Source organism: Seriola aureovittata, chromosome 23 (assembly GCF_021018895.1).
Source record: "Seriola aureovittata isolate HTS-2021-v1 ecotype China chromosome 23, ASM2101889v1, whole genome shotgun sequence".
Taxonomy (NCBI): Eukaryota; Metazoa; Chordata; class Actinopteri; order Carangiformes; family Carangidae; genus Seriola; species Seriola aureovittata.
Window position 1 is genome coordinate 16,121,575 of NC_079386.1, and position 27,182 is coordinate 16,148,756.

General features: G+C 44.0%; 1 protein-coding gene across 1 annotated transcript; it reads left to right on the top strand.

Moving 5' to 3' along the window:
- Nucleotides 1-432: 432 nt before the first annotated feature.
- On the top strand, nt 433-26,956 carry LOC130164172 (insulin receptor substrate 2-B). Its single transcript, XM_056368703.1, has 3 exons — nt 433-582; nt 1,458-6,379; nt 19,852-26,956. The coding sequence occupies exons 2-3, from the start codon at nt 2,131-2,133 to the stop codon at nt 19,854-19,856; spliced, it is 4,254 nt and encodes a 1,417-aa protein (XP_056224678.1). The 5' UTR covers nt 433-582; nt 1,458-2,130; the 3' UTR covers nt 19,857-26,956.
- Nucleotides 26,957-27,182: the final 226 nt, after the last annotated feature.

A 27,182-nucleotide genomic window follows, 5' to 3' on the forward strand; every position in this document is an offset into this window, starting at 1 on the left:
CGTGGAAGATCACAGATACCTCCCCAGAGCAAAGGGGGGAGTCCTCCTCGATTACTCAAGCTAGGTTCTTGTGGAAAACACAGCAGGGGCTTGAATCACTGCTGTTTGACATGCATGCTCGTTTAATAAGAGTTTAGTACCACATGTAACAAAAAAAAACAACTTAATATCACTCTCAGAGATTAGAGGGGGTGTGGTGGATGGCAGATGAAACAATCTGAATCCACCACCTGTGCCAAAGCTTTAGGCATAGAGGATGTAGGCCGTGTGAGGTCACCCCAGCTGGCTTGACCCTTGCTGACACTGTAGTTGGCCAGTGCCCAAACTCACCAGTGGGTTCTCACATGACTGGAGCAGCAATGTGTTTTAGTAAACCTCAGGCCCTGCAGGCAAGAGGTCCAGAGAGTGGGGAGCTCCCAGCATCACTTTGTATCCTCAAGGAAAAGATTTGAGGACACTTAACAGGCTTTTATCTGCAGGTGGAAATGATTTGTTAATTATCAGGGAAGAAAACAGGATATAGTGTCTGATGAAGAGCTGAGAAGAAAAAAGTGCGCATGCCCATCGACTTACAATTTTGAGGTACTTCTTGTATTTTCATTTTGCACATCATTTCAAAGAGAAATGCTGTTTTTTCTGTATTTATCTAACAAATTATGGTGTCTAGTTACTTTGCAGAACAAGATTTTACATGCACAATGTTAAGAAGATTATACAAATGATGCATTGTTGGAGAGGCCAGGAGTAGATTACATTGAAATGCTGCATTACGAGCAAAACTAATTTAAAATGTTGATGAGTAAAGTACAGCAAGAAAGTAGTTACATTAGATTTGAGAATACCTTGTTTACATGTCTAAAAAATAACTTTTTCAAATGTGCTTTTGCCTACAAACTTTTATATTTTACCAAACCTATAGTTTTATTTGTTATTGTTTGTATATTTACTGTTAACTTTATTCTTTTACTATTATTTTTTTTAAACACTTCTATTATTTGTGTCCTTTTATTTTGTTCTAATTTTTTGCATATGCCTTTTTATGTGTATCTTTAATCTTTTGAGAAGCGCATTATATTGCATCTCTTTAAATGAATTGTGCTTTACAAAAAGATTATTATATTATTAAAAAGTTACTTATAATACCCCAAATAAAAGTACTCATTAAGCAGACTGTATTGTTATTGTTATCCTTATGTATTACCGATGCATTCATGTATAAACAGCATTTAATGGAAATAGAAACCCTCATATTAAGTACAAGTGCCTCTGATTTGTACTTGAATAAATGTATTTCCACCACCGAATGAGTCATTTTGAGAGTAAAAATTACATAAGATTTGATGCCAGGGTAATGGCTCGTGTAAAAGTACCTTTGGGTTTGAATAAGGTTTAATAATAAACTCTAAAATAAAAAGCCAAAATATAAAAGTTGACCGGTGTCTTGTGTCTGCCCACAGCGACAGAGAGAAGACTCTGGGCGGCTCTTCGGCTCGTCTACAGGTCTGGGAACGGTTTTCTACGTCTAAACAGTTGCTGGAGGACCTAACGGCAGACTCCAGATATGCCCTACAAAGTCACCGCCTATTTTTAACTTCAGTAAAACTCTTTGTAGCGCGATTGGTCAGAGCTATTGACGCAAAGCACTAATATCCGCGTGTGATTGGTCCAGACACCTGTCATCGGATGTCAGTTAAAATGACAGACCAATCGGAGCCCGCGTTTGACTCTTTGTTCCTCCCGTTTGGTCGGTGACGCAGAGGGTCATGTGTTGTTTGTGCTCTGGCCCGTAGAGATGTGTACAGGCGGAGAAGCGAGCGGATTGCTAACCGAGCTAGCCGGATCCTCCCGATTATAGAAACACGGCTGAGTATGGTCATGTTGCACACGGTAGGCTTCATTTCGTGAAAAGAGCCCGCACCGGAATACCCGCCTCGCCGCTGAAAAGGCAAAGGGGCTCGTTTTTTTTTGGCGGAATAACAAAGCCGGTCTGTGAGGATTGCAAATCTGAGCCGTGCGAGTCAACGTTAGCTGGCCTAGCCGGACTCGGGAGCTCGTCTCCCAAAACAAGAATGGGGTCTAGGTCCACTCGGATTAGCTTGCTAGTAAAGTGACCTTTGATTGTACTCTCTGATGGCAAATTTCACGAATTACCAGGAAGGCAAGGCAGCGATGTTGATGGTGGAGACGCAGCAGAGGGACGTGGGGACGAAATCTGCGGCCGCCACCGCAAACGGAGACGGCTCGGTCGGGGAACCCCCTTCCCCGTTAATTAATATCGGCGGCGGCGGCGGCGGCGGAGGAGGAGGAGGAGGCGGCTCTCGTTTCCATCAACATTTACCGCCCTCCAACCACCTCCACCATCTCCACCTCAGCCACCATCACCCGCCAAAGGATCAACAGCAGCACCATCACTACCAGCTGGCTCCGCAGCAGCAACAGCAACAGCAACAGCAGCATCTTTCCGGGGAAAACATCGCAGAGTCCCCCGGCAGGAAAGCCTCCTCCTCGTCTCTCAGCCAGGTACACACGGCCGAGGACCCCGCCGCTTCCTCCTCCGCCGCTAGCAGCAGCAGCAGCAGCAGCAGCCATGTATACGCGGCTGTGAACGTCGCAAATACCTCGGATGTTGTGGACGATATACGCAAATGTGGCTATTTAAGAAAGCAAAAACACGGACACAAGAGGTTTTTCGTGCTCCGAGCGGCCAGTCACCTCGGGCCGAGCCGCCTGGAGTACTACGACAGCGAGAAGAAATTCAGGAACAGCCTGCGCTCCGCTGCCGCGGCAGTCGCCAGCGGCGGAGCGGTCGCCCCTTCTCCCCCTAAAAGGGTTATTTACCTCTACCAGTGCTTCACGGTAAACAAAAGGGCGGATTCCAAAAACAAACACCTCATTGCTCTTTATACTAAGGACGAGTACTTTGCCATTGTGGCTGAAAACGAGCAGGAGCAAGAGGACTGGTACGTAGCTGTCAGTGAGTTGATGAGTGAGGGCAAAAAAGGGCACTTGGATTCTGATGATTTAGATGATGGATACGGTACCGTCACCCCTGGTACTGTGTTTAAAGAGGTGTGGCAGGTGAATGTGAAACCTAAAGGACTGGGTCAAACTAAAAACCTCACAGGTGTTTACCGGCTATGCCTCTCTACTAAAACCATACACCTCGTAAAGTTGAACTCTGAAACCCCCTGTGTTAACCTTCAGTTGATGAATATCAGGCGCTGCGGACATTCAGAAAGCTTCTTTTTCATTGAGGTGGGTCGCTCCTCCTCCATCGGGCCCGGGGAGATATGGATGCAGGTGGATGATTCTGTCGTGGCCCAAAACATGCACGAGACCATCCTGGAGACGATGAAAGCCCTGAAAGCTTTTGCTGAGTTTCGGCCCAGGAGTAAGAGCCAATCGTCGGGCTCCAACCCCATGCCATTTATCACGACACGCCGCCACCTGGGCAACCTGCCGCCAAGTCAGACTGGGCTGCAGAGGCGGTCGAGAACGGAGTCGGTTGTTGGTACGCCGCCGTCAAGTAAGAGCTCTGGGGCAAGTGGTTATCGCTTCCGTACATCCAGTGAGGGTGAGGGAACAATGAACCGGCCGTTCCGCTCCGCCACAGGAAGTCTGGTTCACCTTAACTCAGCACGGGCCCATCATGGTCGTCAGGAGGGTGGCGGAGCCAGCAGTGGTAGTGGTGTTGCCACAGGAAACGCTGGCACTAGCACTAGCGGCGGGGGGCGCTATGTCAGAGCCATCCCGGGATCATCGTCCACCTACCACGCCCGCTCCGCCTCTCTCCCAGTCTCCCACTTCCCCTCCACCACCAGTCCCGTGAGCGTCTCCTCCAGCAGCGGCCACGGCTCCGTCTCCGACACACTCACCCGCCCATCGAGCGCCTCAATATGTGGCTCCCCGTCTGACGGCGGCTTCAACTCTTCAGATGAATATGGCTCCAGCCCCGGTGATTTCCGGTACTTCCGGGTGCGGAGTAACACACCAGACTCCCTGGGCAACACCCCACCAATCAGAGAGGAGAACTGTCTAAATGACTACATGGCCATGGGCTGGAACCGGGAGGTCTTTGGCACCAGCGGGGGGTCTGGAAACAACAGTGGAGGCGACACGCCACGGGATGAGAGCACGTCAACAACGGAGGACGAACGCTTTTCATCATCGTCGCTGAGGAGGAGGACGCATTCTTTCTCCAGACCCGCCGGGGGTGCAACCGGCGGTTCTGGAGTGGCAGTTTACCAGAAAATGACCCAGACCAACTTTTCATTGGACGAAGGGTCAGATGTGGTGTTACCATTCGGCAGTGGGCTTCTCCGTGGCGGGCCGTCCTCCTCCTCTTCCTCGCTCCGTTCCGACTACAGTTCCTGCTCCGAGCACAGCCAGCAGAGCCGTCCCTCCACGCTCTCCCGGACGGAGGCCGGTGGTGAGCGCCCTTCCCTTCCTTCCTCCTCCTCCTCTGCCAAGGAAGACAGCGGCTACATGCCCATGATGTGTGGCGTGGCTGCGTCACCGCGGGACACCCCTCCCGACTACATGCCTATGCAACCCAGCTCCTACTCCCACCACGTCTCCCATTCCCCGCAGTTTCACAGTCCAGCTTTAGGTGCCCGTTCAGCCCACCCCCACCCCCAGCCCCAGCCTCAATCCTCCACGGACTCTCACGGTTACATGATGATGCTCCCAGGGGGCAGCGGCACCTCTCCCTCCCCGGTGCAGGCCTCTCCCAGCCCCCACAGTAGCTCCAGTTTGGCAGGTGCCAGTGGGAGTGACAGTATAGCAGAGAGACCTGAGAACGGGGAATATATGGACATGTCGTACAGCAGCAGTGCGGGGCGCAAGCTCTCAAACGAAGGGAGCAGTGGGTATTATACACCTGGGACACCTGAGAGCACCCCAAAGTCTTACAGCCCATATTTCTCGCTCCCTCGCTCCTACAAAGCCCCCACCAGAGAGAGGGATGAGAAAGAGTACGGGGAGTATGTTCCTATGAGTTCTCCTGCCAAGCCAGTCTATTCATCAGTTGCCACAGCGTCCCTGTCAACACCAGAGAGGAGGGTTGGAGGAGGAAGTAGCACCTCCACCCCATCTCATCCACCCCCGCCTTATGGAGCTCATCATGCGACCGCAGCAATGGCCGACAGACGCATCGTGAGGCCGAACCGCCTCCCTTTAGGCAGAAGGAGTTTCCACGGTCCACTGCGGGTTAGTGAGCCCTCCACAGCGTCTGCAGGCACCTCAACCTCAGTCCCCGCCACTGGTAGCTCGTCTGAAGGGCCTTCCAGTCCCGGAGAATATATTAACATTGAGTTTGGAGATCACTATCCCCACCAACAGCAGCCCCCCGCCTACCCTCTCTCTGCCCAAGATGAAGCGCCTTCCCTGGGGTCCAGTGACCACCGTCACTCCCCTCCACAGCCCCAATCTCACCAGGACTATATGAGTGTGGAGGTAGAAGCAGACCAGCAGGACAGCGCTGGATGTCTGGGTAAGAACCAGTCACCAAGGCCCAGCCTTGTTGCCCCATGGAACCCGCCCAGCTACATCAGACCCCTGGCTAGCAATCCCGGGGTGCTGGCCTCCCCCGGAGTCCCTGCCGGAGGTCACTGGAGGTCGATGGGGGACGACTACACGGACATGACATTTAACCTCAGCAGAGGTGAGAGGACGCAAACGAGCCCCACAGCCATGCTGCAGCATCTCTGTGTAATCGAGGGACATTACGGCCATGTTTCCTCTGCCTCCCCCTCATCCATCTCCCCTCCCCTCCCCCCGTCGAGCCCAGGTAGGGCACCGACACAGCAGCTGGAGCCCAAGGTGGTTCGAGCTGACCCCCAAGGCAGGAGGAGACACAGCTCGGAGACATTCTCCTCCACCTCCTCCACTAATTCAACTCCCTCTGCAGGAGGACTCGGCCCCTCATCCTCAGCCGCCCACCCAACACTTACGAACACCGCAGCCCCCAACGGGTCTTACCTATCGGAGGGTCAGGCTTCCAGATGGGCCAGCTCAGCATCTTTCGACAGTGTGTGGATGTCTGTGGAGGGACTAGGGGACTCGCCGGCTCACCACGCTCCAGTCAGAGCCATGGAAATGAGCGCTGCCGCCGGGACCTCAGCATCCTCCTCCTCGGGGGCCGGGGCCGGTAGAATGTGCAGGAACATGTCGGTGGGCTACCAGAACGGACTGAACTACATTGCCTTGGAGCTGAGGGAGGACGGGAGTAATATGGGAGCCATGACGTCGGGAGCCGGTAGCAGCAATGGGAGCTTGGCGGCGGCGGCAGCAACGGTGGGGACGGTGCCTCTGCCGGAGAACGGCGCCTATGCCAGTATCGACTTCACCAAATCTGATGGAGTCACCGCAACAACCAAGGGTGAGTTGACACCAGTGTGTCTCAGTGATGCTAAGTTTTGTTTCCCTGCTCTGACAGCTGTTGTTGAAAGCCTCTGTTCTACTCTCATAATCATATTTGGCAGGAAAATCTTTTGACATCGGCAGCCAGTGTATGGAAAAACATTTTGTAGCTTTGTGTGTGTGTGTGCGTCTGTGTGTGTGTGTGTGTGTGTGTGTGTGTGTGTGTGTGTGTGTGTGTGTGTGTGCATGAGAACGAGCTTTCATGTGTGAGGAGTAGAAGCGAAAAAAAAAAGTGTGAAGGATATTTTTTCCTCACTGAAATCCAAAATAACCCTAAGTGCTGCGTGCTATTATTAGTCACATTATATCAATTTGCACCTCCTCTAGTGAATCTATTTTGGATCAAGTCTCTGTGATCTTGACAAGGCTGCGTTCAGGCGTGTTGAGCAGCCAGCCGTTGTCTTTTGAAGGCATCTGTCCAGGGAGCTGAAGTCTCAGCTATAACAGTGCTGGTACAGGAAGTGGCACCAATATGCGGTTCATCTTGAGGTCTGTGTGTGTGTGTGTGTGTGTGTGTTGTGTGTGTGTGTGTTGTGTGTGCCAGCAGACTGGTAGACGATTAGCTTGCTGAATGAACGGAGGTTTATCTGAGGTCAAGTGTGGACTGAATCACCCAAAAAAGGCCCTGACTTCCCGTCTTTGTAGCTGGTGGTGTCTCTGTGTGCCTGTCTGAGCATGTGCCGCCTGTTTTCTTTGTGTCAGCATGTACTGTAGGCAGAGTGTGCTAATGTGTGGGTGTTTGTGTGTTTAAACATCTTTTTTTTTTCTCTGTTGTGAGGCTGTCACTTGAGACACTTTTGTACACCTTTGAAAAAGAAAATACGGTTATTTATACCAAACATGGAAGAATCCGGCGCCAGCAGGAGCAGCTAGTATGATGGCAAAACACCATGAAACGCCTTACACTGCAGTAACCTGGCAGCAGTGTTCCTCTTCTTGAGGCCGTAGTTTGTAGGGCTTCCACTCATTCTTGATTGAACAGCAGATCATTTTCTCAGGTAATTCATTGGCGTGTTTAAACTTAAAAAAAAAAAAAAAAATCACTTTCCCAAACAGTCCAAAACCCAAAAAGATTTGATTTGTTGTCACATGTGATGAGCAGCAAATTGCAGATACATTTTCTTTAATATAAGAACTTAAAAATCAGTTAACAGTCCTTAAGTCAGCGTTAGTTTAGTTTGGATTGTGACCACCTGTGCTTATTTAGTTTTCCCGTTTCCCCAATTTTGTCCAATGACACATTGCAAAGTGTGTTTAATGTTTTAAGCGTCTGATGCTAGTTGATTATCAGATACATGTTAGCGCTGACACAAACATCTCTAACTTGTATTCCAGACTGAGTAGCTCACTTCTGTAGCTGCTTTGTAGTTGTGATTTACAGCAGTCGCTGCCTGAACTTGTGCAGCGTCAGTCGGAAACTTTTGGAAAGTTGTGTGGTGTTTCAAAAATCATTAGCACCTCTGTCAAACAAACGAAATCTGCATCAGCAAAAAAAAAAAAAACACTTCAAAGGAAACTTTCTTTGTAACGTTAAAAACTCTAAGTTCAAGAACTTCTACTGAGTTGAATCTGCAGCATTGTGAGGTTTTAGGTGTGTGTGTTACATCAAAGTAATTTTACTTTATCTACTTATGTTGTGCTCTGGATTCTAGAGGTTGTTAGTTCCTGCCTTAAAACTTTTCGTAGTGTTTTAAAAAAAGTCTTTGTTTATTATTATTATTTATTAAATGCATAGTGTCTAAAATATCTAAGATAATGACAAATGACCATCCATTGTTTTGGTCAACAGTCAGAACACAAAAGTTTGAGAGCTTAAACTTATTTCGTAGCTTTTTTACTTAATTAGCTAAACAATTAATCAACTATTAATTAGTCACAAAGTTTCTCTGTATATTATCGAATTGAATAATGAGCTAATTGTTTTAGCATTATATATATATATATATATATATATATCTGAACACAGTCATTTCTGTATTAATATTCACAATAAGATTCTGAGTTGATGGTTGGTTTGGTTGAAATCATTGTCACAAAATTAGATTGATTTAGAGCTGCAACAATTAGGAGATTTAAATGGTTAAACAAAACGAACGAGCTGCTGTTTTGATAATCAATTAATTGTTTCGATCAAAAAAGTGCCAAATATCTCCGGCTGCAGCTTCTGAAATATCACAAATTTCTGCTTTGCTTTTGCTAAGAAGCATAAAGACGTCACACTGGGCTCTGAGAAACTGTGAATGCCATTCAAAGAGAGTAAATGATTAAGAGAAAATCATTGGCAGATTAATCAATAATGAAAATAATCATTGCAGCCTTAAATAGATTGTTTTGCTGCAATTTATCTTTTTAAATTTTGTGTTTTAACCAACCAACCAACCAAAACTGAGTCGGACAGTTAATCTGTCATCAGCACAGTTGCATCTTCATTTTCTGTCCGTCAACCAATCGATTATTGGACCAATAATTTCACCTCCAGTGTCACTGAGACTGAACTGAACTCTGAACTTTACATGTGTAAAACATAAATTAAAACTTAGACACATTTAGCTCTGAATCATGAATTTGGACGTCGGGGAGGATCTTCATGATGTGACTGCACTTAAAGTTGACTCACAATAATATTGAGTCATCTCCCAGCACTAGCTTTAGCTCGCCATCTCTTCATCGTTCATTAACGTGCTTTACTTCCTGCAGTAATAATATAAGATAAGACGGTGTTAAAGGCAGTGATGGTGTTTGTACATGGTGATGTTGAGGCATGGGCTACAGGAAGATGTGAGTGTGTGTGTGTGCACGAGAGAAAAGGGGATATTGAGACTCGTAGCGCTGAGGTTAGGTCTGCAGTCGCTGTCGCAGACGGCGTGTGCGAGGATCAAGGGGATGAAGAGAGGATGTTTTGACTCCGTTTTCAGTCTTTCACTTCCTCTTTCATCATCTCCTTCTCCCTTTCACCCACTCGTTCTGTCTTAGATTCGCTCCTCGCCTCCCTTCCCCTCGCTTCCTCCCCGAATCGTCTCTTTTCTCGCTGCGTGTGCGTGCGTGCGTGCGTGTGTGTGTGCGTGCATGAGCATGAGTCAGGATTCTCTGCGAGCGCCGACTGACTCATTTGTTTATCGTGGCGCTGAACGGAGATGAAAGAGCTTGTGTATATGTGTGTGTGTGTGTGTGTTTTAAATCTACAGTGCTGAATCTGTGCCTGCTAGCACAGGAGATCAACTGACACTCAAAGCGCTCAAGCACATCCTATTGTGTGTGTTTGTCCGTCTGTCTGTGTGTACTTTTGTTTTCAGCCGCTGCCAGCAGGTTCATTAAGCATTTCAGTGCGTGTGTGTGTGTGTATATGTGTGTGTGAGGTTCATGCAGTTCAAGGTAACGTTCAGAAATGTTGATTCATACCTATACTCTCTCACACACACACACACACACACACACACGGACTGTGGGAGCATGATCAGCCTGTGCGTGCTCAGCGTGTGTCGCTGTGTGTTTACGGTCTTCGCTCTGCATCGAGGTGTGTAGGCGTGTGTGTGTGTCTTTGCACGCTCTGAGTCATGGCAGGCAGCCTTTGATGTGGCGCTGTAATTGCGGCGGCGGCGGTGGCTGGGCGGCATGTCAAGGCACACAGCGGGGCCGAGAGGAAACGCATCATCATCACTCAGGAATGCAACTTCCTCTCAGCTGCGGTGTTGAACTGATAGAGGCACACCTGGATCCTTGACCTGGAGGAGGGAGGGAGGTTGAGATGAGCTTTTTTCTGTCCAGCTGTCAAGGAAAGTTTGGGATGAAGCGTTGCTCTGGAAATAAATATTAAATAAAGCTTGAATTGGGTGTGTTTACATCAGCTGGCGTTCGGGAAATTACCTCACCTCCTAAAACTGGAAAAACAAGGGGAATATATGTACAAATAATATGAGCACTTGGCGAGAATCACCTTTGCATTGAGGCTGACAGTTCATTCTTCATCTTCGAAACATTAGTGTAGATTTAAGGGCTGCAGCGAATGATTGTTTTCACTATTTCTGTGATTAATCGATGAGTTTTATTGTCTATAAATGGTCATAACGTACTGAAAAATGCTTTATTGCACTTTCAAAAACCCCAAACTGGTGTATTCAGAGTCCTTGTTTTATCCGTCCAGCTGTGCAAAACCCAAATATATTCAGTTCACTCACATGAAAAGTAAGTAAAAGCAGCAAATGTTCACATTTGAAACTGAAACTGGGATTTTTGCTTAAAAATCGACTGGAATAATGAGTCAGTTATCGTCAAAGCTGCTGATTAATTTTCTTTCCATCATATTGACTAATTGTTTTAGCTCTAAAGGTTCAGCATGTTAATTAACAGTATTTATTAGTGTTGTGAATGCGATTTATTTCCTTATTTTTCTGTTCAGCTTGTGACCGCTGCTAACTGCTAACTGCTAACATTTACGCTGACCCTTAAATGTTGTATACTGATGAATTTCTTTACTGTTACGATGCAGAATTGAAGGGATTTTCATGAGTGTTTCTGTAATGAATGGCTGAAACAAATTGATTAATCGATTAGTCCATAGCAGTAATGTTTTAAAGTTAAATGATGTTTCTCCTGCTTCAGTCATCAATGTTCCATCGTTATCGTTAAAATAATATGTGCGCATTATTTGGCCTCTACATTGTTATGAGGTGGGATTTTTAAATGGGCCATGAGTTGGAAGAAGTTGAACCGTCAACAGAAAATCAGTCAATACATGTGATAAGTGATTAGACATTTAAATCATTTTAAAAAAGGAAACATGATGATCATTATTGCCTTTCCTGCTTCTCAAAATGATTTCCTTACACTCAGAACAAGCGATTGAGAGATTAAATGTAACTGACTATAACAATGTAATCGCTTGTTTCAGTCCAGCTGCGATCATTAATAGAATCAGATATTTGCAGGAACAAAGACATTCGGCTGTTTGCTGAGCTACAGGTGGTCGTTCCCTTTCACCAGGCGAATTTGGGAGGGGAAAAAGTTTTAAAAAAAAAAAAGTCTTTAATTTCGAGATTTCTCTGTTTTCACTCGTTTTGAAAGAATCCAGCTGAGAAAGTGTGAGTAACAGTTTGGAAAGGCGCCACGTCTCTATGTAGATGCACATTTATGGTGTGTGTGTGTGTAATGTCTGTCTGCAGCAGGCTTTTCTTATCATAGAGACAGTGACTAGTCAGTGACTCAGACGCTGATGTCTGCTCTGTGTTGTGTTTGTGCAGAGCTTCTTGCGTCGATGCCAGAGCACCCTCTCAGACTTTCCCTGCGCCCGCGGACATGTTTTGTGCTGAAGTGATAGAAGAGGTTTCCCGTATTGTAAACGCCTCTGACACAAACATTTGGCCACGGAGCAGAATACCACTATCTGTAGCTTTTAATGTTTCCAAACTATGGATAAAACACCTTGTTAAAGCTGCTTCTTTTTTGTATACTTGAGTTGCTCTTATACTCCTACTTGCTGAAAGGATTAGTCGTTCAAAAGAAAACTAATCATCAACAATACTGATGATCAATACATTTTTTTTTAGCCAAGATTCCATAAACTGTTTCCAGCTTTTGGAAAGTGAAGATTTGCTGTTTTTCTCTGCTTCAAATCAGTGTAAACTCAAAGAAAACAAGCAATTTGAAGATGTCACATCTACAATTTGTAGACCCAAATGATTTAATCAAGAAAGTAATTAGTAGATTTATTGATAATGAAAGTAATCGAAACAGGAGGAAGATGTTACTGTGATGTTTTCATTTTAAAACAGTGTTTGAAGACAAAAACAAGCGTTTTAGTCCATACGACTGCACCTGATAATCTCATGGCCGTTCACCTACACTGGGCAGGCATGTGCCGGCGTAAACAGGAAGCAGATCATCTACTCTGCTGTTGGTTAGCTGCGGAAAATACAACGAACAAGGACCAACAAAGGCAGCTGTAGTGTAGTGTTAAAATGCAGAATTTAACTGCACAGCAGCCGCTAGCAAAGACAGCAAGGTCAGTAGCGTTTCCAAAAGTCTCAAAAGTTTTTAGCGGATGGAAAACTTCAACAAAAGAGGTGTTTTTAGAACTAAAACGTAGTAGTGTGAACGCAGCCTAAGACTCTTCTGGTCGGGTGGATGTCACCTGGGTCAGGAGAGGAAGTTGTGGAGTTAAACTGTGCAGGAGGAAGGAGGTTTTTTTGACAGCGGTGGGAACCCCCCCCCACCCCCACCCCCACCCCCCCGGGGCCCGGCCAAGTGGATATGAGGTGGTAAAGGGTTAGGCAGAGTGTGAGGCAGGGTTATCAGGCAGAGAGTGAAGACGGTACGAGGCTGCCCATTCCTCTCTCTCGTTCCCACCTCCGTGACCAGGCCCTTCTATATTTACAGGTCTATTTCCAGACTGACATGAATTTATGGGCTGATCGGAGGCATGCGCTGCTCGTAACAGGACCCCCCTTTCTGCTCTGCGTGCGTGTGTGTGTGTGTGTGTGTGTGTGTTGCATATAGAGGTCCCTCTCTCTCTTAAATAGCCAGATATGTACGCCCACAGATGTTAGAATTATTAACCCTCGTGCATGCACACAAAGCAATTTTTGATTTTGAGCAGGCCATTCTGACCGTCACAGGAGAGTATTTGTGGCTCTCTGAAAGCCCCCAAGAGGCTGAGCTTTTGCCTGCAATGCCCATTTCAGTGTCCGTTTAGCAAATAAATAATCTTAAAATAACCCGTGCCGTTCGATGAGCGCCTTAATTCTTGCCACTGACGTGGTAAATGTGCTGTTAGCATGGGTGGCCCGCACTGAGAAGCATGGGAATCTATAAACCCCGGCAGCGTCGGTGTCCGTTGAGCTAAACAGAGAATTGAACCCCTAACCTTGGGGCGTGTTCGGCGCCGGCAAGGCTCCCATTGGTCAATGGATTCTTTGGATTATTGCAGAATTTTTAAGGAGGTATTTCCCAGAGTTTTAAATTTCAGGTTTTGAGCTCTTTGTGATCAGTTTTCAACTTTCCGAGGAAGTTTAGGGTGTTCGGTAACTTCTGTGAAGAAGGGATTAGTGGGAGTTTGTTACTGACGGTTGAGGTTGCGACCCCTGGATGGACAGAAAATTAACATCACCTGTTTTTTTTTTGCGTTTTATATCACTGTAAACTGAATGTGTTTGGGTTTTAGAGTGTTTATCAAACACATAAAGACATTTGAAGCTGTAATCTCGGACTCAGGATTCTCTAGCCCAAACAAGAAAGTGATTAATCGAGGAAGCCATTATGAACGGGCTAATCGTTAATGAAAATAATCATGAGTTGAAGAGAATAGAAAGGAGCTTTTCTTTTCTTTTTAAACAGAGAGAGATTTTGAGTCACAGGCAGTGATTGAGCTCCACGAGACCAAAGAGCTGTGCGTGTACCTTCCTGCGGTGCTTACTCAAAGGGAAACGTTGTGTCTCATCGGAAATAAATGGGCCTTAAACACAGTCAGCTATGTGGTCTCGCCGTCCCGTGGGTTTTCAGTTACTGCAAGTGTAGATTTCATAGGTGGTCCTGAGCATTACTCAATCAGTGAAGCTCCTGTTGCAGAAGCTCCCATTTCTTCTCTACGTCTCCTTCTTCTTCTTCTTCTCCTTCTTTTCCTTCTCCTTCTTCTTCTTCTTCTTCTCCTTCTTCTCCTTCTTCTTCTTCTTCTTCTTCTCCTTCTCCTTCTTCTTCTTCTTCTTCTTCTCCTTCTTCTCCTTCTTCTTTTTCTTCTTCTCCTTCTCCTTCTTCTTCTTTTATTTGTGGCTTTTTCGTCTGTGTCTCGCTGCCTCACCCTCAGACACACGGTAATGATAAAGCAGGGTTTTACTAGAGGACCCCTCGACTTACTGGAATGTGATGTGAGATAAGTTTATTAGACAAAGTCCGAATGTGTGTGTGCGCAAACATGTTTCTGAGGGCGACTGTGTGTGTGTGTCGAGCATTTTACCTTTAACACACACACACACACACACACACACACACACACACCTTTGTTCGTCTTTTCAGTTGCAGTCATCTCCGGGCTCTTGGTGACCTTTTGACATCCACAGTTTGAACAAAACAAATTGAAAACTTGACACGCTGCAGTAAATCTGGGGGTTGAGAATAAATGTCAGATGTGTCCGAGCTTTTCCCGCTAAATTGACAACTTTGAGATAATCAGATAAAGTTATGGACGTCAAATGAAGAGTTTCTTCAAAGTTTTATTTTAGCAGGAATTTTTCATTTGAGTTTTAGTCTCAACTTTTTTCAAAGTTGTCTACATCTTGAAAACCCTGAAAGTGATCACTGATATTTACAAAAAGTCTAATTGTTTTGATGAAATTTTAAGAAAATTATAAATTTCTTAAAATAGGAAAACAGTAAATGTAACTAACTTAATGGTGGTTATGCAGTAAATTAAGAAAAATATATGAATAAAAGTCTAAAATTTGATAAAACTTTTTCAAAATAAGATGAAATATATAAATGAACACAAAAATGACATTAGTGAACCTTGTAAATGTATTTAAAACGAATTAATTCAAGTTTTTTGTTCCTTTTTTATCATATTGGAACTCTTTATTTATCACTGACATTTCAAAAACTAATGACATTTAATATATTAGCCTGATAATTGACCCGTCCTGCTCTTTTCCTTCAGTATTCAGCCTCACGTCGTGTTAATGTTTGTCGTCCCATCAAAGTAATTTTCACTGACACAGATGCGAGTTAACTTTTCATTATTATTTATGCGACTCATCTTGCAACAACCTGTGTAGCTGATTCAGTCTCGTCCACGCTTGCTGCCAATTTTGTGACCATCTTTTATAGCTTTTTTTTTTTGGCTCTGACGCAGGAAGATGACTTCTTCATTCTTTATCCCGTCTATAAAGCTCTGATTGAATGTTTTTCCAACATTGGAAACATCAGAGCCGTTTGAATCACTGGAAAAAACATGAGACGAGGGCAGCGATTCAAAGGTCTGGAAAAAGAGATGAATTCGTCTTTTTATAAAAATGTTTGTTACATTTATTGTTACAGAGCGAAATGTGATGATTTGTCTCTGAGTAGATTTTCATTCCTATCTGGACCTGTCCTGATCAGGGTTCAGCTTTTCACACAAATATTTTTCCACTTTTCAGGGCGTAAAGGAAAAATACCAAAACAAGTCCCCCACCCAACTACTGCTCTAGTGAACTCAAACCTAGAATCTGTGGTTAAGAAAAAAAAAAGAAGAAGCTGAAAACTGTTTTTAAATGGCGATCCGTATCTTTGAGGAGGAAATCGAGAAGTTTTCGAGGCGCCAGATCGAATTGGAGTTCCTCGATATGCACTTAAAAGGCCGTCGCCCCAGCTGTCACACCGGCCCGTGTCAAGTCAACGCGTTACGCTCGCTGTTCACTCCCACGATGCCTTTCATCTGTTGTCCCAGCTGGGTGAATGGGGTTTAGGGAGAGAGAGAGAGAGAGAGAGAGAGAGAGAGAGAGAGAGAGAGAGAGAGAGAGAGAGAGAGAGAGAGAGAGAGGAGAGAGAGAGAGAAGAGAGAGAGAGAGAGAGAGAGAGAGAGAGAGAGAGAGAGAGAGAGAGAGAGAGAGGGGCAGCGGGTCGGGGAGGGCAGGTTGATCCAGGGAGAACGAGAGAGAGAGAGAGAGAGAGAGACGGTCACAGCTCTGAACACCTGCCTGTGTTGCAATGACACAACAAGCTGTTAGCTAATGCAGGTGTTTGGCAAATGGTGTTTTTATAACCCGATTTTGTGGCGAGTGTGTTTGTGTGTGTGTTTAACTGGGGTCAGTTCAGGTCAGTCGGGCCTGTGTCCTAAGAGCGTTGTTTTGATCAAAGTCCACGCATGGACTGCAGAGAAACCCAGAGACCTCAGACTCTCTCTCCCCCTCCCTCCCTCCACGGCTCTCTCAATCGGCCTCTCACACACACACACACACACACACACACACACACACACACACACACACACACACACACACACACACACACAAATTGAAATTCAAGTCCGTCGTTGTTGTCGTGACCATAATTAAGCACAGTTTTGCTGAAGCTTGTTGTTTACAGTGTAATGATTCAGGATGTAAGAAAAACAAAGACGACTGGTTTGAACATTCCCACAATATATATGTATATGTATATATATATATATGTGTGTATATATATATATATTTATACACTACATACACCTTGCACATGATACATCACTGCACACTATACAGACACCATGCTTTTCCAAGCCAAGATCACTTCTCATGTCCTTGTGTGTGTGTGTGTGTGTGTGTGTGTGTGTGTGTGTGTGTGTGTGTGTGTGTGTGTGTGTGTGTGTGTGTGTGTGTGTGTGTGTGTGTTGCCAATACGTATATGATCAGATGATATAAATAGTTTCTTATGTTGTTCTGCTTCTTTTCTGCTCTGACACATTTTGCTCCTTTGGCAGCAAATGTCACTTTTTCCTCAGGTAAATATTGAATTTTATGTTGGAGAGTGTGTTGATCTCTTGGTGTTTGACTTTTAGTTTGGTGAAGAACTTGGGTTTTTCTGTCTTCGTCCAGGCTGCACTGAAGCAGGAAGTAGACCTTCAACTATTAGTTGATTAGTCGAATGACAGTCGAATGAATGTCGCTGACTGACTGAGTGAGTGATCAGGTTACACCATTGGTCAAAAAGCACATTGTTGGTGTTTCCCCATTGGTCGTTGGTCTTCCACAAATGAAAATCAGGATTTTTTAGCAGCAGAACAGCAGCTTGGAAATGTCTTGGAAGTTAACGTGTAGCTTCAACGGGCCACGTTTCAGTCAATACTTCATACTTCTTCTGTTGTCTGACAACAGAAGAAGAAAAAACATGTAAATAGGAACAGCTTTATTGGGAGTTCGGCTGTATTACATTACTGTATGTGTGAGTGCAGAGAGGAGGAGAGGAGCAAACAGACAAAGATAGAAAAGAAACCAGCTGAAACACCAGGCTGAATTCAGATATGACGCTTGGTTTTGACTTGTTTAAGTTAAAATTGACAAACTTCTCAAAAGGGAGAATTTACTTTCCTCATCTTAATGTTGTAAATTTAATACATCCGAGTTTTGAATTGTTGCTCGTACAGAACAAGACATTTCATTGAGAAATAGGGATGTGTATGTTTCACTGAATTCTGATGTGTTGGAGATGAAACAGTTAATCAGTCTGGAAAACGATCAGCAGAATAATAATAACGCTTCGTTTCAGCCGTAGCGGGACGTGTTGTTCTGCCTCTGCCTCTTGTTTTTGGCAGAAATGAACCTGTTTACTCTCGGTTGCCAGGTTTTGTCTGTGTCCACCAGTGTCAACGTCCAGGTTGTGGTTTTCTCAGTCTGTAATTAGTCGATGTCTGTCTCCGTTTCTGGTCACTCACGGTGACACGTTGTTACTGTCTAACCGCCACTGAAGTTTACTTTGAGTGTCGGCGGCAGACGAGCGGTGCTTGGTGTTTTTTCTTTGGTCGGAGCAGCAGATTGTGTTTAGGCTGCGCCGAGTCCGTGCAGCGTTAACTTCTCCTCCTCGCGCGCTCCCGTCTTTCTATCAGTCCGTCCGTTCATCTATCCCTCTATCCCTGTGACAAACAGAGGAGCAGCATTCCAGCAGTGCCCCCTGTCAAAGCATCTGTATTGTGGCGTGCTGCTCACATTGTTGTGTCAGACAAAGCCTTGCTCTCAGTGGAATAACCCAGCTGGACGGCGGCCATCGCCAGGGTCATTCGGGGCCGCCGGGCCGCACCAAAACAGCCAACCTGACAGCCCAGGGCCCGGCCATGATAGCAAGGCAGGAGACAAACTTCATGTGTTGTCTGCAGGAAGCAAGCAGAATCCAAAGTTCACCGGCCACGCTCACTTATTTACCAGACAAACAGTTTTTTTTTTTTACGAGTAGTTTGAGCCAAGCCGCCCACTCGGTCAGAGATGTCTTACATCTGTGCTGCGTCTTTGAAAAGCTCTGACACAGCGAACATACCTCAGTAACTGTTGTGCAAAAGCCAAAACACGATTAGATTTCCCCGTGATTACAGGCGTTTGTTGCTGCCAGGGAACTGCAGCTCGATTCCACAACTTCACCCACTTTTCATATCATTGCTGTGTGAAATAAACCTTTAAGAAAAAAGGACTTTAGTGGCAGTTCATTTACCAGTGTAGCTGGTGGTTTCTCAGTCGACCCAAACACCGCTGTCAGGTGGGGGGAAAAAAACCTCCCTTTCCTGATTTCTGTGATGAAACAGTGGGCTTTTTATAAGGTTTCACAATCCGCTCGGCCCACGGAGGACCTTGTAACCCTTCAGACAACCCCCAGAGTTGGCTGAAGTGAGGTTTCCGCCGTGTTTGAAAGGCCGAGCCCAAAGCCAGACAGATTCCAGTCAAAATTAGTCAGCACCACTAGGCTTCAAAATGTCCAAAAACAACTAATATTGTCAGTCCAAAACCACTGTCAGCGGAGCAGCCACATTCCAGCTGCTGTGTGTGTGTGTGTGTGTGTGTGTGTGTGTGTGTGTGTGTGTGTGTGTGTGTGTGTGTGTGTGTGTGTGTGTGTGTGTGTGTGTGTGTGTGTGTGGGTCACATCAGGCAAATAGAAAACAACAGTTTTTTTTTCCATCGGCCACAGTAGCTGTCACTCCTATGAAAGCTTCCTATTTATAACAACTGTAGCTTGTGATTATTTTTCATTAACGATGAATCTGTCGATTATTCCCATGATTGTTTTATGTCCAACCTAAAGTCTCCCAAACCCCAAACACCTTTACTGTCACATAAGATGAAGAAAAAGCAGAAAAGTGCCGAAGTTTAGAAGCTAAAACTGCTGAATATTTAAATATAAAATCGTTGCTGATTAGTTTTCTGTCATTTGAGCTTTTTTATTTTACATTACCAGAGAAGAGTGGAGAAGAAAATGGAGGAATAAATGACTTGATAACATGATCCTGCTGTCGAATTATTCCTGATAAAAGAACAAACAGCAAAGACACACGTTCTGTGGGTGCCTGTAAAGCTAGGGGTGCGGCGGGCGTCGCAGCTCCTCCACCCTCAGGTGGCCGAGGTCGACTTTTTTTTTTTTGTTGCAGCACAAACACATCTGATAATATTTTAGTTTAATTCAACTCAAGTCAAGATGTGCTCCGTGTCGTGTCATCAACAGAGTCAACATTCAAAGCAGTAAATCCTCCATTTCCTGCCCAGCTGTATTTGATGTTTTTTTTGGGCATTTTATATAACTGTATTTTGGCTTTTATTATGATTATTAGTGAATTTATTGTTTGTAAGTGATTTGAATAATATGTTCAAATGATGTGCTGCCATCTTATAGTTACTCTTACTTGATCTTTATTGTTTATTTACTCACGTACAACCCCTCTCTCTCTCTCTCTCTCTCTCTCTCTCTCTCTCTCTCTCTCTCTCTCTCTCTCTCTCTCTCTCTCTCTCCCAGACTGAGCGAGGACGACAGAGGTTCCCCACCCTCCTCCTCCTCCTCCTCTTCATCATCCTCCTCCTCCTCATCTCTCTGCTCGGGGCACTTGACTCTGCCTGTGACCTTTGGCCTCCCGCGCCGGTGACCTCTGACCTTCACCCAGACTGAGAAGCCGCTCCCTTCTGGACGCAGAAAACAAACAACATCACAACAGATGACAAAAATGCTTGCAGTTTTTTGTTTTTTTTTTTAAAGTGTATTTCATCTTTTATTTTTCTTGCGTTTTATATACATATCTTGTCCTGTTTTGTTTAAAAAAAAAAAATAATAATTTCCCCCCCTTCCTCACAATCGATGCTGCCAGTGTGCGCTGCTCCCCCCACTCCCTCATGTTCAAAAGACTTATTCAGCAGACAGCGGTCAGTGGACTTTGACTGAGGGGGCGTCAACAGAACCGTAGATAGTCTTATTATCAGACTGTTCTACTTCTCCATACGGTATTAAAAAAAAAAAAAAGGGAGGCTGGAATACGAAGCAAAGGCATTATGGTACAGACTTGGAAACTTTTATGTTAAATATTAATTTTTATCTTTTTATTAATATACTTTTTTTTTTTTTTTACCCCATGCATAATCCATCCTCAATACGGTACCGTACAGTTATTACATTGTGGACAAAGTTGTGGTAGAAAATGTATATTTTTTCTTGAATGGATCCCCCCCCCCCCCCCCCCCCCCCCCCTTTAAAGTGATACAAGCTCACAGCTGGATCCATATTAGCTTCAGAGTCAACAAGCGGCATTGCACAAGTACCGTGCTTGTTCCCGTACTTCTCCGCATCAGGTACCAGCAGCCTTTTTGGATCACCGGTTTCCATGGCGTTCGCACGATCAGTGACACGATTAGCACCCATCGCCTCAGCGGGGCCAGTTCTACAACACAGCTGGGGAGCAGAGCTGCGGCACTGCGCCAGTAATAGTGTACTGATTCAATGGGGGAAAAAAAAAACCTTCAAGCATTACTCTTCCTCATATTGTGTAGCACGTGTTATTTATTTGTTGCAGTAGGTACAAATTCTCCAGCGACATTTCTTTTTGTTTGCTATCATGACACAGATGGTACTCGAGCAGGGCGGGGGAATGACGTCAGCCACCAATTGAATGCTGGAAAGTTTTGTCTGTTTTCACTTTTAATTCTGTCTCCTTTTACAAGCCACCATGCAGAAAACCAACTCGAGGTTTAAAGGAATAGTTCAGTATTTTAAGGAAATAAGTTTATTTGCCCAGTTGCCGAGAGAAGATTGATTGTATCTGTACGGTAAATATGAAGCTGCAGCCATTAGCCGGTTAGCTTAGCGTAGCACAAAAGCTAGGAGCGAGGAAATCGCCTGGCTCTGTCCAAATGTGACAACACTTTTAATCTTGTTTGTTTAATCCGTTCAAAAAATTAAATCGACAAATTTTTACAGGGAGTTATGAACGGGACTATTTCCTGAAGCCTTGTCACCACCCGTCCCTCTATAAAACTTCAGCTCCTGCACAGCAACGAATGACATATAATGTTTAATTAGTGAGCTTTGGACAGATCCAGGCCAGCTGTTATCCCCATTGCTACTCTTTATGCTAAGCTAAGCTAACCAGCTGCTGGCTGCAGACTCTGCAGAACAGCAAATAAGTGTCTCTCCTGAAATGCAGAACTATTCCTTTAAAAAAAAAAAAAAAAAGGGAAGGTTTATGAGGTTTATGAAACTCAGCTGCTGTGGCCGGTGGATAGAAGAAGTGGTTTTCCCGCCCTGCCGCCGCCGCCGCCGCTCGGTTCATCTCATTCAGTTTTTTTGCACAAGGAGCTGTTGAGTGAACCGAAGCAGGTGTTCGGTTTGTTTTACATTTTCAGTTTTACCTCATACGGTCCGTAGCACAGTTCAGGTTATAGTGGGAGAGTGGCGTCTATACACACACACACACACACACACACACACACACACACACACACACACACACACACACACACACACACACAGACACACAGAACGCTGTGAAAGGTAAAAGCACAAAGTACAGACGTTGACACTGGGATGCAAACACAAGCTAATGCACATATGAAATCTCTGCAAGTGAACCGTATACTGTACTTTGGAGGCAGTGGCATACACACACATACGCACGCACACACACATGCACACGCACGCACACATGCACACTTGTACATCATGAAGACACATGTCATAGTCATGTGGCGGCTTCCAACGCATACGCACACACGGAGTAGTCATGCAGCCTTATTTAGGCGAGGCCTGTGTCCCCGTTTCGTTCGGCTCTTAGTCAGCGGCTCTTGATGACGTCCGGGATTTTTTCGCACACACACACACACACACACACACACACACACACACACACACACACACACATATATGCATGCTGGGGTGTTCGTCATTGCCTCTGGGTGACGTAAAGACGTTTCCAGTAACCTGAGCTCCAGCCCCAGGTGCAGCGCGCTGGACATACTTGCCCTGTTACAACCTCACACACACACACACACATACACACACACACACACACACACACACACACACACACACACACACACACACACACACACACACTCACACACACACACACACAGAGACATTTGGACAGACAGCGAACACCCACATCAGTCAGTCTTAGCCGAAGCTTGCTGCCTCTTCCCTCTCACAGTTTAACAGACTGAAACGCCCATATTTAGCATTTCTACTCTCGCTACTCTCCCATGACTATTACCCACACCACTGTTCCCATAGAGAGAAATGTGCTTAACACACAGACTGACAGCTAACGTAGGCCCACAGAATTTCAATGTTTTGTTCAGTATTCACTCATCTGATGCTATCTTCACCCTGTTTCTGATTTTTTTTTTCTTTTCTTTTCTTTTTTTTAAAAATCAGCCCACTCTTTTTTTGTTGTTTTTAATTTGTTTGGACGGATAAAGGCTTGTCACTCTCGCTGCGCCTTTGTGTGGGACGCATCATTGTCGTCCTTGCAGCGTCCCGCACAGCAGGGAGGCTGAGCAGGGAGGGAGTGGAAGGATTGGAGCGGAGGTATCTTTAAATAATTGTTAAGACCTGGTTTAACCCGTTTGGAGAGCAGCACGCGCAGGCTCTCGTCGGAAGTTGGACTGGACTCCACAGATGCAGCGAAACTCCGCACATCTGGTTGAACCAAATTCTCAGTTACCGTTTCTGACCATCTAAACATTTTTGGAAGTTCGTCTTAGTGGAAGAATTGGCACTAAAATCATCACTGCTGTGTGATGCAGGTTCTCGGGCTGTAGTCGCTTTAACAAAGATAAGTGAACATAAACTCAAAACTGTCCAGACTCTGAAGACATAAAGATTCACTACTTGCAAAACTACACCTGAGTTTTTGTTGTGACTTAAAGCAGCAGTTACAAATCAGCTGTCAAAACAAAACTAAATAAAATAAAATATTTGCACAAGATTAAACAAAATCTTCCTGGACTTCAGGGGCTTCGAAAGTTTCACTTCAAATCTTGTTGAAAGATATTTTACCAGACTGCGAAACAAATATTTCACATTTAACACTCAACTTGTGTTTTTTTTATTTTATTTTGTATCTTGATATATTGTAGCATGTGAACCAAACGAAGCTATTTACAAGATGATTTCAGTGCAGCGACTTCCATTCACACGTTGGATCGATTAATCTGTTGATTATCCATACGGTTGATGAGTTAATCGTTCAACGGTGCCAGGAAGCCAACAGCGACCCACAGTCCCACCCCCAAAGATATTCAGTGTACAATGATGAACCGGCAGATTCTCACTTTGAGAAGATAAAAAAAAAAAAGGGTTTTCTGCTCGATAAACGATTAATCGATTACAATTAATTACCCGCCGATCATTTAATGGACGAATCTTGGCTCGAATCACCAGATGGTCGGAGTTTACTGTATCGGGGCGTTTCGGTTCATCCATCACCGTGACAACTGACCCATTGACCAACATGTAGCAGTTTCTCGTAATCACAGAAACCCCCTGGACAAGACAAACCTCCGCCCACGAGTAAAAGCAAATTTTCTGAAACCTCCTCACCGTCTCCCTCCATCTTATCTCCCTTTTTCTTTTAATTTATTTATTTCTAAATTCCAGTGAGGACGGAGCCAAAAAGAAAAGAGAAAGGCGCCTTCAGAAGAGGTATTCGTTGTCGGAAGGGTTAGACGGTAGTGACACAAATAGAGGAGATCAGAACTGGAGAAAAACCCCCTTTTATACCCCCCCCCCATCTCCCTTCAGATAATTAAGCTAACCCCCCCCCCCCCCCCCCAGGCAGATCCATGTTTTAAATGGTCTGATTTAAAAGTGAATATCCACAAAATGCTGTTTCAAGATTTTAAGCCTGTGACGTATGTTATGTGTACATTATGAACAATTTGAGATATTTTCATCCCCCCCCCCCCCACTCCCTCCTTCCTTTTTGAACGAACAAAGAATGAAATATAACAACGTTTAGGCTGCAGCGGCCCGAGACAAGAGAGAAACTTTTTTGTTTGTTATGTTTGGGAAATGTTTTGTGTACTTCTGCTACAGCGACGTGTTGTTTCGGGTTTTTAACGCTATAGCAAAAAAAAAAAAGAAAATTAAAAAAAAAAAAGGTAGAGCTAGATTTTGGGAGGATTTTTTGGGAAGAATCCCCCTTAATTTATTTGAAGCATAATTTAAAAAAAAAAAAAGAAGAAAAAAAAAGATATATGTCGTTCTGGATATATGTCTGATTTGCCTTCATATTGAACCTTACCCCCCCTCACCCCTCACCCCCCCCCCTTGTTTAATTCTTTGTCATATCTGAATGACTTCGCACAGAATCTGTGTTTATTTTGGCAACAATTCAACCTCAAAACTGTCCTCAATGTTACCGATTCTGATGTTGAAAATCAGCTGTTATGAGTTTTTCTTGTTAGGGGTGGAGAAACGAGAAAGAAATTAGACTTACGTAATATATATATATATATATATATATATGTGTGTATGTATGTATATATATATATATATATATATATATATATATGAAAAAATATATATAATCCTCGCAGAGAAGACTTAGGGTACTGCATCATTATGCAAACTTTTGTTTCCTTTTTCCTCTAATCTTTTGATTTATTTTGTATTCTAGTTTACAGAGGGAAAATAATCATCTTATTTTTGGTTGTTTTGTTGTATCGGGGCAAACCTTGTTTCTCTGAAAATCAAAGCGATACAAGGGTAGTATTTTTTTTAAGAGTACATAGGCATTTTGCAGTTATTTGTATAAAGAAATGGGTTACAACCTCTGCCTAATGTTTATTTTTTTGTAACTATATTACAGTTTATTTGCTGCTGTGTAGTACAGTTTAACAGTTGGAAAATGCTGTCTATGGCAAGCATAACGATGAGGATGACGATGATGTTCATTGCCCTGCTATCAGGCGCGGGTCAGATGTTTTTGTTTTTTGTTTTTTTTTTCGTTTTTTTTCCCTCCAAATCTCTCCGAAACGTCGGAGGATTTCGGCAGGAGGGCGGGAAAAGAAAAGAAAAAAAAAGAAAAGAAGAAGAAGCAAATCCCACTCTACCCTGCTACCTGTGTTCTTATTTTCCGAGTTGAATGCTGTTGTTTATTAGCTTTACAGGAAAGAGAAAGAGTTAAAAAAAAAAAAATACTGTGGAGGTGTGTATCCTTCGTATGTGCATTATTTTTCAGCGACGTACGTCCTATATACGAAAAAGAAGAAAAAAAAAGAGTTAAAAAAAAAAAAAGAAGAAAAAAAAAGATATATGTCGTTCTGGATATATGTCTGATTTGCCTTCATATTGAACCTTACCCCCCCTCACCCCTCACCCCCCCCCCTTGTTTAATTCTTTGTCATATCTGAATGACTTCGCACAGAATCTGTGTTTATTTTGGCAACAATTCAACCTCAAAACTGTCCTCAATGTTACCGATTCTGATGTTGAAAATCAGCTGTTATGAGTTTTTCTTGTTAGGGGTGGAGAAACGAGAAAGAAATTAGACTTACGTAATATATATATATATATATATATATATGTGTGTATGTATGTATATATATATATAATATATATATATATATATATGAAAAAATATATATAATCCTCGCAGAGAAGACTTAGGGTACTGCATCATTATGCAAACTTTTGTTTCCTTTTTCCTCTAATCTTTTGATTTATTTTGTATTCTAGTTTACAGAGGGAAAATAATCATCTTATTTTTGGTTGTTTTGTTGTATCGGGGCAAACCTTGTTTCTCTGAAAATCAAAGCGATACAAGGGTAGTATTTTTTTTAAGAGTACATAGGCATTTTGCAGTTATTTGTATAAAGAAATGGGTTACAACCTCTGCCTAATGTTTATTTTTTTGTAACTATATTACAGTTTATTTGCTGCTGTGTAGTACAGTTTAACAGTTGGAAAATGCTGTCTATGGCAAGCATAACGATGAGGATGACGATGATGTTCATTGCCCTGCTATCAGGCGCGGGTCAGATGTTTTTGTTTTTTGTTTTTTTTTTCGTTTTTTTTCCCTCCAAATCTCTCCGAAACGTCGGAGGATTTCGGCAGGAGGGCGGGAAAAGAAAAGAAAAAAAAAGAAAAGAAGAAGAAGCAAATCCCACTCTACCCTGCTACCTGTGTTCTTATTTTCCGAGTTGAATGCTGTTGTTTATTAGCTTTACAGGAAAGAGAAAGAGTTAAAAAAAAAAAAATACTGTGGAGGTGTGTATCCTTCGTATGTGCATTATTTTTCAGCGACGTACGTCCTATATACGAAAAAGAAGAAAAAAAAAGAGTTTAAAAAAAAAAGAAGAGAAAACTGGTGGAAATGGAAATCCTGTAAATAAGGAAAACTCAAGTTGTCGCTTTTTTCATGTTATGATCGGTGCCTCGCAAGGTGCCCCCCCCCTCCTTTTTTTGTTTTTATTTCCTTCTCTCTTTATTTCTCTCTTTTCTTTCCTTGTGGAGGGAAAGGGGGGGGTAGGAGGGGTACTCAGAGGCGATTTGAGCATCGGCATAGTGTTTATATTTATCAAAACTTTTTTGCTTTCGATAGAGCTATTGCAATAAAAATGTGTTCATGTAACCGCTGTGGTCTCAGCTGTCTTTTTCTTTTTTCCTTTTTTGGTTTAATCTGTCATCACATGAGTTTATCATGTTGATATTACACAACGGTTCAGGTTTTCGTCATGAACAAGACTTCCAGTCAGTCGGGCCTGAGAGTTTTTGACGTCATTCAAGTCGCATTGTTTAGTCACTCTGAAAGAACTCATGGTTCCTTTGCAGATTGAGAAATTCCCCAGATAACCTTT